The 12,441-nt window shown below is 37.0% G+C and overlaps 1 protein-coding gene and 1 non-coding gene across 2 annotated transcripts in view; both read right to left on the bottom strand.

The window, feature by feature from the left end:
- Trnas-cga (transfer RNA serine (anticodon CGA)) lies at positions 1 to 82 on the bottom strand. Its single transcript has one exon. It is a non-coding gene; the product is annotated as a tRNA-Ser (tRNA).
- Positions 83 to 1,856: 1,774 nt separating this feature from the next.
- LOC139961385 (uncharacterized) overlaps positions 1,857 to 12,441 on the bottom strand; it is a 38,198-nt gene continuing 27,613 nt past the window's right edge. The window contains exons 2-3 of the mRNA XM_071960533.1: positions 5,869 to 6,075; positions 1,857 to 5,188 (exon numbers count right to left, since the gene is read on the bottom strand). Coding sequence (XP_071816634.1) covers positions 3,966 to 5,188; positions 5,869 to 6,007 — 1,362 coding nt within the window. The 5' untranslated portion in view covers positions 6,008 to 6,075 and the 3' untranslated portion in view covers positions 1,857 to 3,965. The remainder of the gene's footprint in view (positions 5,189 to 5,868; positions 6,076 to 12,441) is intronic.

Below are 12,441 nucleotides of genomic sequence, written 5' to 3' on the forward strand. Positions count from 1 at the left end.
CGCTGCAAGCAGGATTCGAACCTGCGCGGGAAGATCCCATTGGATTTCGAGTCCAACGCCTTAACCACTCGGCCATTGCAGCTTCTTCTTGATATCTCTATCAGGTTAAGGCATTGAGATATAAAGTCCAACCCGCAAACGTGAATACCAAAATATATAGTAGGTTTTTGTGGGCGGCAAGTTTTACCGGAGGAGAAACCGGTCAAGAGAGAATGTAGTTTAGGGCTTTATCTGCAATTAAAAGTTGCCGCATGCATGTGTGGTCATGCATGTCCAGGGTTTTAGTGTAGATTATATGGCTGCCACCATGCATTTACGATTTGTGTGCAATATGCAGGCATTACGCAATGTATGCAGCATAATGATATAGTGGCCTATACACCTTTGCATAGTAATCGTGATCTCTTGACTTTCCATAGGCAAGCAACACGTGATGGTAATTTAAGTTGAAAGTATGATAATTCTAGACAGTTCGTTGTTTCTTATGAAATTTAAGACGTTTCAGAGATGTCTTGCGATATGTTATGCTTCTCGAGCTTTTGGCCTTATATGTGATTTTCCCTTTCATATAGTAGTCCTGATGACACTGTTAATTTAAGTGACATGCCACCACAACGATATAAGTGATGGGACGAGAATTGTTAGAGAGATCGAGAATTTGCATGACGTCATCATTCCTTTTCAAACTAGTTATTTGGCAAATTTTTATGTCTGGGGCTATAAGTGCAAAAACCAATGTTGAAATTTCATATATGTCAATGTTTATAGAATTTCCAATGTTGGCAGGGCACTATAAGTTTAAACAACTTGAATCAGGTTGTTAGGGAACATTTGCATCCCATGCACCATTCCATCGAGTCCTGGCGGGGTATTAGGCTGAATGTTATCAGAGAAGGCGTCACAACATGTCCAGGTTCTGTCTTGGGTGATTTTTCTTGATATGTGTTTTCCTTGAAGTTTAAATGCCGTGTATAAGTACGTTGGCCTGACGTTTCGATCCTAGCAGGATCTTCTTCAGAGGCTGAATGACAAGTAACAGTAACAGAAGGGACAAATACACACACAGAATACAGACAGGTTAAGAAGCATGGTGAACACAAAGTGATAGACGTAAGGGGATTAGTAGACATGTGGTGGAGAGAAGAAAGAAAGAAACCAACAGGGGAAGAGGAGAGGTAGGAGATGAACAGTAGAGGGACAAAGAGGGGATTAAGGGAAGGGGGTAGGGAAGTTTAAATGTTCTGTTCTCTGTAACATTTTCGCTCAGGTGGCATGTGAATATGTTTTTCCAGCGCTACATTCTGTCACCCATGTGGTGTTCACCCTGGCCTTGTCTAAGCTTGTTATATTGTCTCATATACTGATATTGTTCGTTACTTATTGATATCAGTTTTGAAGGTGGCGTAATTCCTATAAGAATCTGTATCAATCCGCCCGAGTGTTCTCCTTCAGAAGAAGGATCTGGTTTTTTGTGTCGTGCATGTTGAAGAGCATGCATGTAAGCACATGTGCATGGTGCAAACAATGGGTCAATTGAGGCAATTTTAGACAACTTAAGCCTTCCAGGAGTAGCATACGAAAATTGTTTACTACTGAGTGAAGGTTTGTTTACAAGTGACGAAAACTTGAGGATCTCATAGCAACACAAATCTGCACAGTCATGATACGGAACATTGATGGTGCTATGAATGGCCAACTTGTCAGCTATCCCTAGATGGGTAGCGTTTAGCTAATGAGAACTTCTATCTAGACTTAGAGACCACATTACTTTTATGATTTAGTGTGTAAGTCAATGGGGCTTTTAATAGGCGTATTCTTAAAGTTCTACAAAAACAAGGACAAATGAAGAGTTCGTGACTACTATACACAATAATATTTTATTTTAGTACGTGCATTTGTACAGATCGGTTAAAGAAACTAATTAATCAAAACAAACAAATGGAAATCATTTTTTCTTTCTTTTTCTTCTTCCGGAATAAACATTTCACTGAGAATATTCGAGTTAAAGAATGTTTGTTTTAGTTATCTCATATACTATGTGTACGGAATAAACCAAAAGTTTCAAGGGTGCGTTAGTTGGAGCCATTGTCAGAAATGGAATGTTCGATTAATAAAACGTATTCTTCAAAATAAAAATGCGTGCACGTTTCTACTTAACATGCACTTTCGGGGTGGGGATGGGGTGGGGATAGGGTGGGGGAACGGTGGCGGTGGTGGTGTGGGGGTTGGGCAGCTAAATACCGGTAGGTACACTGAAGGTGCGGGCATCCAGTAAATTAACCAAGAAAGACCCACGGGGTACAATAGTTGGTGTTACAACGTCTCATTGTTAATTTGAAGATAAACAGGGCGAGGAAGTTACAATGGGGTGTGTGAAGGGTTAGTTTCTTTTGTTTGTTAATCCATTAGTTAATTATCACTCTAATATTGAACATCCTTCAGAAATTGCATGTCACCACTTACATAAAGAATACGAGGGGGAGGAAGGGAAATGTAGGGAAGGGCAGGAGGAAAATGCATTGCGCACCATGATGCAACACCGGAAGTACGTATTCCCCGTTGCCTGGCAACCGACGCCAACCCCCTGGCGTTCGGATACTATATCATGAAGTGATAACCATTGTTGTCACTTCAAAACGAATACATCTATTTCATTGATTGTATCGGCTGTTATTTGCCCATGGATGCTTACTTAACATAACATTGCTGTAACTTAATTCAACACGGTGTATGATGCGACTCGGGATAAAAGTATTCAACGAAAAAACCCAGCAGTTATTAGAGAGCAACTTCGGAAGTTTGACATTTCAAATTAGATCGCTTTAAATTAAAGCGATTTTGTAGAACACTGCAGCAGCACTTTCAACTTTTGTTACGGGTATCAGTAGGACAAATCGAGACTCCATAACTAATTTAGCAACTTGATATGTAATAACACCGTTAGTTACTGTTATAGTACTCCATAACTAATTTAGCAACTTGATATGTAATAACACCGTTAGTTAATGTTATAGTTCTCCATAACTAATTTAGCAACTTGATATGTAATAAAACCTTTAGTTAATGTTATAGTACTCCATAACTAATTTAGCAACTTGATATGTAATAACACGATTAGTCAAAATGGTAGTATTAAGTAATTGTTAAGTTTGAGGTGTCTACATCACAACCGGATGACTGAATGAGGTTACTGTCACCAATTCAACTTTCGTGTTATAATTTACTGAGAATATCAAGTCACTCTAAGTCTCTATAAATAATATTTTTGTTTTTAAGTAATAAGACATATAATAAGGATTCAAAATGGATTTAACTTTATATTGAGTCACACAATCTTTGGAGAAAAACAACTGGTACGTTTATCTAAAAATTGTCCATTTTCATTAATAGTTATACAGACATTTTGAAGCCAAAAAAGTTTATGTGTTTGTGGTGATTTTAACTAATTTTCTTCAACGTGGGAAATCATATTCAAAATGATACAGAATAAAACAAAATGGCGTTACTCAAACTTTTCATTAAATTAAATACTTTTTCTTTCTTCCTTCTTCTCTTCTTCTCGGGTTCTGTTATTTCTCCATTTCGAAGAGGAGTTTTTGTTTTAGGTGATGATTTGAATTCGAAACATGTATTAATATTTCTTTTTCGTTACCAAATATTTTACGTATTCTCATAAGAATTCGTATTATAATATTTATCTTTTATGTTGTCTTACCTCTATGCACTTTTGAAGGATCCAAGTTTCCTAACTGCATTTCTCATTCAATTTGTAAACCATGTTAACTTTCTAGGAAACCGAACTTATTGATTTAAACATCGTTTTTTTTTTTTTTCGATTTCCTATCAACTTTTTTATAAAGTTTATCAACCTTTTTTTTTCTGGGACAAAAACTCGCGATATCGATGTGTGGAATTCTTTGCTTTCTTGCGACGACTTCTCATAACTTCTAAAATAATAATTTGATTTATAAGCTATCATTTACTTGATTGAGTTCATCTAAAATGTCCTTCAAGTGATAAAATCTTTCCCCTTCTTCATCAACATCAGCTAGCGCTATTTCCAAGGGCACTTTCCGTTTCAAACCTGTCGGGCTATATCTGACTGCCTCCATGCTGTCACGCAAAGCCGCCTCCAGTCGTTTCCCTTCCCAGAACTTCCAGGGGCTGCCAGGTAATTGCCTTTTTTCTGCCGGATTGTCCAACTCCAAACCACCGGGTAATTGTCTTTTCCCGGCGAAATATTGTCTCTTGATGTCCTCAAAGCCATCTTCTCTATCTCCTGTAAAGTACTCCCTCTTGTCATCAATCGCAAGACCCCCTGGTAGTTGTCTTTTACCAGCAAAGTACTGTCGTTTGTCCTCAACGTCTATCCAACCGTCCGGTAGCTGTCTCTTCCCGAGAAAGTGCTGTCTCTTTTCTTCTTCCAGGCCATCTAGGTCTCCTCCCGGTAATTGTCTTTTACCAGCAAAATACTGTCTTTTCGCCTCATCTACTTCATCCTCAAAGTCTCTCTTTCCAGCAAAATATTGTCTTTTGTCATCTATTTCCAGTCCTCCAGGCAACTGCCTCTTACCAGCAAAATATTGTCTTTTGTCGTCGAGGGCATCACCTCCTGGCAGTTGTCGTTTTCCAGCAAAATATTGACGTTTATCCTGGATTTCCTGGGTTTCTCCCTCTCTCTTCCCTTGGAAAAATTGTCTCTTCCCTTGGAAAAATTGTCTCTTCCCTTGGAAGAATTGTCTCTTCAGGGCAAGGTATCTTTGCATGTTGTCATCCATTGCTTGTCCTCCTGGTAACTGTCTTTTATCTTCATAGGTCTCACCTCCAGGTAGTTGCCTCTTACCAGCAAAGTGTTGTCTCTTACCAACAAAATGTTGTCTTTTGTCAGCAAGGTCTTCACCTCCCGGCAGCTGCCTCTTTCCTTGAAAGAACTGCCTCTTTCCCGCGAAATACTGCCTCTTTTCGTCAGCTTCATCGCCTCCAGGCAATTGTCTTTTTCCAGCAAAATATTGTCTCTTTTCATCGGCGTCTTCTGGGGATCCCCCTGGCAATTGTCTTTTACCAGCAAAGTACTGCCTTTTGTCCTCTAATTGCCATTCTTTTCCACCAGGGAGTTGCCTTTTACCTGCAAAGTATTGTCTCTTTTCTTCGTCTACATCTTGAGAAAGCTCGTTGAATTCCTCCGTATCTGATCAAAGTGAACAAATAAGAAGAAGAAGCGAAGTTATTCATCATTTTCCATCCTTAACTTTGAAGGTCACAAACATTGGCTATAAATATTAGCACACTTTACTACTTTAAGTTTAAGTTGTACGCATATACCATCTTGTGAGTTTTCAAGATTGATTAAACCATGTCATTATACAGTTGAAACAGTTACTCAAATGAGATCGACATCGCAATCAACTTAATAAGCTGACGACCCACGTATTATCCTGGTGATTTAGCCTCCCCCACAGACAGAATATTACTAACAAAATCTCATTGTACAGTACATAAGTGTACAACATGCATATGGTATATGTGAGGTAAAACTTCAACAGTTCAGAATTCTTCTATATTGTTTCCAAAAGCGTCCCCTCCCCCTTCAAAAGATTGACATGGCATGCATTCGTGTTCACGGTCTTTCCTCTTTTAATTATATAAAGCTGAGTAAACATCCTCAGTAGAGTTGCTACCGTTTAACGAAACAAATGATAAACATTTACCCATGATGCCTTTAATAAGGATCTGACGTCATGCTAGATTTATCCTTAGAGAATCATTAAATACGCTTTTTTTAGTTCTTAATTGGATATTATTATGCACGCTAAAATGTCTTCTTAAAGTTACCCTAAGTCAGATTTTCCATATTCTACATGGACTTACCTTCAATTTCTCTCATAACTTCTTCTATAGTATCTACATCTCCTTCTTGAATTCCATGCACGCAGGACACTTGTATCAGAGAGATGAGGAGAATGCAGAAAGCAGCGGTGGACATTTTGAAAGAGTCAAGGGCAAACATATATTCCAGACCACCCTCACCTAAACTGGTAGAGGATTTTAATCGGGCTATCCTTCAGAACTTATGATCTAAAAAAGAAATTGAAACAGAGAAAACAATAAAATATTAGATTGCTGACATTTCTGTGTTATTGCCCATATGATAACACTGTTATTGATGCATTGCTGCTCAAGGGAAGGAAGCAGTGGTAACTGATGTATAGAATTGATATCGGCTGAATGGTCGAACCGACGACCCGGGGGACGCCTTGAAACAAGAAGTGGACGTAACCAGCAACTCTGGTGACCAAGAGAAATTCGGCGCCTTTGGTACATCAACCCGGAGGCTGGTGGCGCCTTTGGCCTCTCGTGCCCGTATGCCAGTAGGTAAGTCTTCCCCTGGAAAATGTAAATGTCCAATTCCAGTTTCCATGTCAAGTAATTACGTCATAGACCAATTTTGGCCATTTTGTTGACCATTGGCACTACGCTTTGAACGTATTCAAAATTTGTGCTTTCCCTTAGGTTTCAAATCCCCAAATCCCCAACCCCACCCAAAGAAAAATTTCATACGTCTAGCCCGTTTGCACGTATTCGCACCACCCTTCCCCCCTCCTCACGCAACATTGGTGTTGTTTACTCCACTTTTTAAAATCATGCCACGCGGTACGTTTCCTCTCAATCACGTACGTTTCAGGTATGTTGTCTCCTTAACGTTTCTGATAATCGTTCAAAGTAATGGCTGGGGTGGAAGAGGTGGTAGAGACAATACCGTTGATTATAATTGCATTAAAATAAAACTCGCTAAACCTGTCAAAAGTAAACATTTAACCATAGCTTTCCTCGTCCAATTCAGTTATGTCAGATTTTCTGTAAGATCTCATCAGTTTCTCTCTGCACGAAAGCAAATTGTTTTGGATTTTAAACCGCTTGAGCAAATCCCGTCCGAAGCAAATTCCTTTACGAGTTCCGGTAACGGATATGTTTATCTCACATTGTCGTATACATTTCTAAGAAAAAGTCAATGAATTTATCTACCACAAAGATATCAACATTTTCTCTACCCATTAGCTATTTTAAAAACAAATATTTTTATACGACTTTCGACCAGCCTTGGCCATGAGACAATCGTCTGTTATTGTTTCATTATTTTGTCCAAAATATATATTATCAATCGAGGCAAAGACGTGTACCAAATAGAGGGAGTAATCGGATTGATATTAAATTTTTAATTAAACTTGTAGTTTGCCTTGGGTATGGGAAACTTTGAATAAGTTTGAACGAGGCACGTAAAATATTCGCAAGTAATGGTTGGATACGTCTCCGTCTAATAATAGGAGTATATGTGATTACAATCATTGGCATTGTCTTATCAGTTGTGCAAGTTATCAATATTTTACCCCGAAACAGACAATTTGGTATCGTAAAAAAAAATGAAATTTTCTTTTAATTATTTTTTTAATATTATTTTGAAACCTTTTCTTCATATCAATTATGATGTACTATTAATTTTATATGTTAGTGATTTAAGTGGTGATTTCATGTTATTAGCGAATATCATTTCACACACGAAGAAACTATACACCGGCTTGTCATTTAATATTTCTTTCAATTGAATGTTTTAAGTTATTAACAATTAACATGAAGAAAAATCATTGTTGGTTCAATTTTTAAAACAAAACAGAGCGCGATACTTCTTTTAAATGGAGACCGATATATAGTCTTTATAATTCACGAAATGTCCAGCATGTTAACAACATTATATATTGTATAAGCCCACATGGGATTCATGTAGGTATACACACTAGCTTCTGTAGTCCTTCGCCAGCAAAAATGTTCCCTTTTCTTGAAGTTCTGATAACGTCAGTCGTATTTACGTTGGTAACGTTTTCAATCTTCGGATCCATAGGGATAATGAAGAACGTTATCGAACGCCCTGACATATATATATAGGGTGTAACACGACCTTACCAATGACCTCAACCTAACCATGGTGGTTCTGGGTGCAGGATAAGTATAGGGTTTTGTTCGTCTGAGATGGTACATACTGAAAATCGTGTTAAATGGCAGCACAGCGATATGTCAGTAAAATGTTGAATGTTATGGACCTCAATTTTCTCACTGACCTCTAAGGAACCTTTTGCCCTCACGGACCCCAACATGCAACCCGATAGTGGGGGAAAGGGGGTACCTTTAGCCTCATGTTGAGAGAAAGAGGTTATTAGGGTAACATTAGTCGTTTTTTCGGAATTTTTCTCGTCGATTTAGCTTTACTTACAACCATGCCTCAGCAGATAATCAAAAGTTATCTGCTAGCGTTGTCATAATTCAAACGAGCGGTCCAATGTGACCACATCTTTTAAGTAGTAAAGGATACAGTGGCGTAGGATGGTACTTTTGAGTGGGGGGCTGAAGTCTGATGGCCGGCCTGGGGAGGGGTCTAAGGAATTTTTGGGGGGGATTTTTTGGAATTTCCAGGTGGCCTCAGATGCAATTTGGTGCAATATAGCACACTTCAACCCCCACCCACTCCATTTTGTATATAATTTTGCATTTTCACCTGGCCTTAGATGCAATTTGGTGCTCCAAATGAGGTTTTTTCTCATTTGGAAATGAAAAAGGGGTTTTCTGACTTGCGAAGCGGGGGGGGGGGCGGAATGATATTTCCGCCCCTCCATATTTTTCACTGGGGGGCTGGCGCCCCCCAGCCCCCCGGTTCCTACGCCCTTGAAAGGATATTAGATTCATTTTATTAATCTGTAGAGAAATATACTAAATATCTGATTTGATTACTTTCACCCTCTCTATAAAACTCTTTTTAAATATTTTTGTTTTTGTCTTTACGATAAAGCAATCGATTTGTTTGTTGTCGACGTTATTGTCCTGTTATTGTCAATGAGAGTATTGCAAATTCTGTGTTCCATTTTGTTCGGTTCACCTCCCCCCTCCCTTCGGTTAGTTTTAACCTTTCGCATTTTGAATAAACTCAATAATTTGAAGGTTTTATCTGACATTTTGACAGAAGGAAAAACAGAATCTCTTAACTTTATTTACCTTTCGTCTTATATTTTATCTTTCTGTCAACTATGCCGAATCTCCAGGGCAAGTGAATGTTTTCCCGGACAAAGCCAAAGTCCCCCTCAAAATGCTCTAATTTTATTTCCTATTTTCAAAGGCTACCACTTTTAAACAACATTTAAAGTCGATCCCTTTGATATTTTTAGATCTTCTCTTGTCAACTAATATAAAGACAATTTAGAATCCTCTCCGGTGAAATAAAATATCAAAAGCCGTGAAATAAAAGCAGAACGTCACAAATCTACCGATTTTTTACCTGAACATTAGAAGGTAGAAAAATTATCTTACTTAAGATGATTGATGTAGATCTCATCATGTCTGTGTTTGAACTAGATCAACGGTATCAATTTATGTGTCACATAAAAAGGAGAGTGTTCTACAAAGTTAGGTGAAAGTTAGTGAATCAATACATATTGCTAAGACCGGTATAGATGAAAGCATATACAGTAAGTCGGTTAAACCATCAACCGTATTATTATATTAATGAAAGTAAGTTATATATATATATACATATATATATATATATATATATATATATATATATATATATATATATATATATATAAATATATGTAATTTAGGAATCTTCTGTTATTATCTAATTTATTATGTGCTTCGATGCTTTCGACCATGAAAAAATGTTAGTCTGAAAGAACAATTCTTTCACATGAAAACAATTTTAATATACTTCTTCACAGAATGAAAATTCTTACCATTAAGTTCTTAGCATTTATAGATACCTACGCATTTAGGAATAAGTATATCATCACCAGTGACCTCATTATCGTGTCTTAAATGGACCGGGAGCTTCACTAGTTCAGACAGGTATTAAAGTAACAAGAACAAAGTCTCTCTGAGAACCATGTCACATTTTAGTGAGTTTCTTAAAGTTTCTTAAGTTTTGGTACTTTGTATAGATTGCAAAAAGTATAACATACTTTTCTGCTGACTCTTATTGTGACACTGTATGATTGGTCTACAGTTGGTGGCAGCGGTGGGATTTCATAGTTCGAACATGCGTAACACAATAAATTGGTAGCTTGAAAATGAGAACATAATGGCATATTTTCTGATATATTATATACATGGTAAATGTATATTTATTGTTGCAAGTTAAACAATAAAGATTTCGAAGAATGGAAATCATTCTTTAAACAAATAACTGTGCGGTAACGTAATATTTCAGCTTCAACTTCTACTACATGAGTGGTGACATGTTGTGCAGTCGAAGTGAGTAAAGGTCATCTGTAGTGAACTATAACGGAACTCGCTCTATGCAATGCAAAAATTTCTTAAAACTGTGCATCCGGTTACATTTATCATGGTTTAAACCATGGGTTCCCTAACTGGGGAGCATGAACCCCCAGGGCGTGCGTGAGTCTATCCCAAGGGGTTCGTGAGACGTTTCTGAACGTCAAAACTAGAGTTCTTTTTGTTAAACTAAAATCTGCTATATCATATAATTTAGTAATGTACAAAAGTCATACCTATCGACAAACTCATTTCGCGTTCCATACGCATATATTGCCATGGTAGTACCGTACCGTGTATGTGATAAATAACTGAATTATTAAACAGACACAGGCCGCATGACTTTGGTGAAGTTGGTGTAGGCATGACAGTACGTCGTGAAGAAAAAGAGTTGATCTGAACTTGAAGTTTCCAAATAAATATTTGTTCATCTCTTGTTTTTATTCATTTCAATATTACACTATGAACTTGATCTTTTACGAAGCACTGTTATGCGTATTTTAGTATAATAATGACTCAGATAGTGTCTCGCAAAGTTGGAGGTTTGTGGACAACTCTGACATCCACAGGGGGTTCGTTGGGGGGAGGGATAAAGTTAGGAAAACCCTGGTTTAAGCCGTCAAAGTAACATTTTAGCTATACGTAATAATTCGGATGGACTTTAACACATAATTACTTCACGTTAAATGACTTATTAAATATTATTGTGTTTAAAAAAAGAAAAAAAAAAGAAGTTAATTCGTTCAGTCAAACTGCCTTCGCTTTCCTTGTGTGTACTGATGTTATTCAACTTCTAATCAATGGGGACACAATTGTTCTCCCACGAATGGCTTTGAAAATAAATAACAATTTTTGACTTCATATATTGTAATTATGACGTATAGTTTTCATTTTAAACTGTTTTGAGTAGCGATTTCATTCTATTAGCGCAAATCATTTCGAAAAAAAGCTATAACGCCAGTCATTTGATATTTCTTGCAATTGAAAATGATTAAATTTATTAACAATTCAAGTGGAAAGAATTGGTTGCGTCAAAATTCAAAACTTATCAACGCCCGAAACATCTTTTAAATGGAGACCGATATAGTCTTTAGAATTCACGAAATGTCAAGCATCTTAACAACATCATATTTTGTATAATCCCACATGGGATTCATGTCGATATACACACTCTAGTTCCATTTGCCCTTCGGACCAAAAAAATGTTCCTTTTTTAATAACTAATAATTTTTAATTTTTTTTTAATAACTAATTTTTAATAATTTTTGACTTCATATATTGTAATTATGACGTATAGTTTTCATTTTAAACTGTTTTGAGTAGCGATTTCATTCTATTAGCGCAAATCATTTCGAAAAAAAGCTATAACGCCAGTCATTTGATATTTCTTGCAATTGAAAATGATTAAATTTATTAACAATTCAAGTGGAAAAAATTGGTTGCGTCAAAATTCAAAACTTATCAACGCCCGAAACATCTTTTAAATGGAGACCGATATAGTCTTTAGAATTCACGAAATGTCAAGCATCTTAACAACATCATATTTTGTATAATCCCACATGGGATTCATGTCGATATACACACTCTAGTTCCATTTGCCCTTCGGACCAAAAAAATGTTCCTTTTTCCCCCTTCAAGTTCTGATGACGTCATTCGTATTTACGTTGGTAACGTCTTCAAGAAGTCAAATAGCTTTTAAGATGCCTGTGTCGCTGAAGAAAGTGGACGGAAACCATGCTAGGGAGGTTACTGGGAAGTCAAAAAGAAGCTTATTAACGGATCTTGAGTTGATTTAAAAATTGTTCCTGCCATGCATGATGAATGGGGTTGTGAACATCGAGATACTATGTCAATAATCAGTAATGGATGGACACAACTGCTATATAAAGCTCGTTTTCCCAATTATTTTGACAGCTATCAAAGAGAAAGAGATAGAAAGGTTTCACCAGGGTTAACAGATTGGTTAATAGCTTTAGACATTAATTATATCAGTTATCACTTATAAACATCTTTAAGCTTCTGATGCGGTTTGTAATTCTTGTATCTGTTTGTAGCTTATATTATAATCTAATCAGTCAAGGGTCTGATGTAGGATTTATAGGGGGGACGTGGTTGTGACCATGGGGT

The sequence above is a fragment of the Apostichopus japonicus genome, chromosome 20 (genome assembly GCF_037975245.1).
Source record: "Apostichopus japonicus isolate 1M-3 chromosome 20, ASM3797524v1, whole genome shotgun sequence".
In the NCBI taxonomy this organism is placed as follows: domain Eukaryota; kingdom Metazoa; phylum Echinodermata; class Holothuroidea; order Aspidochirotida; family Stichopodidae; genus Apostichopus; species Apostichopus japonicus.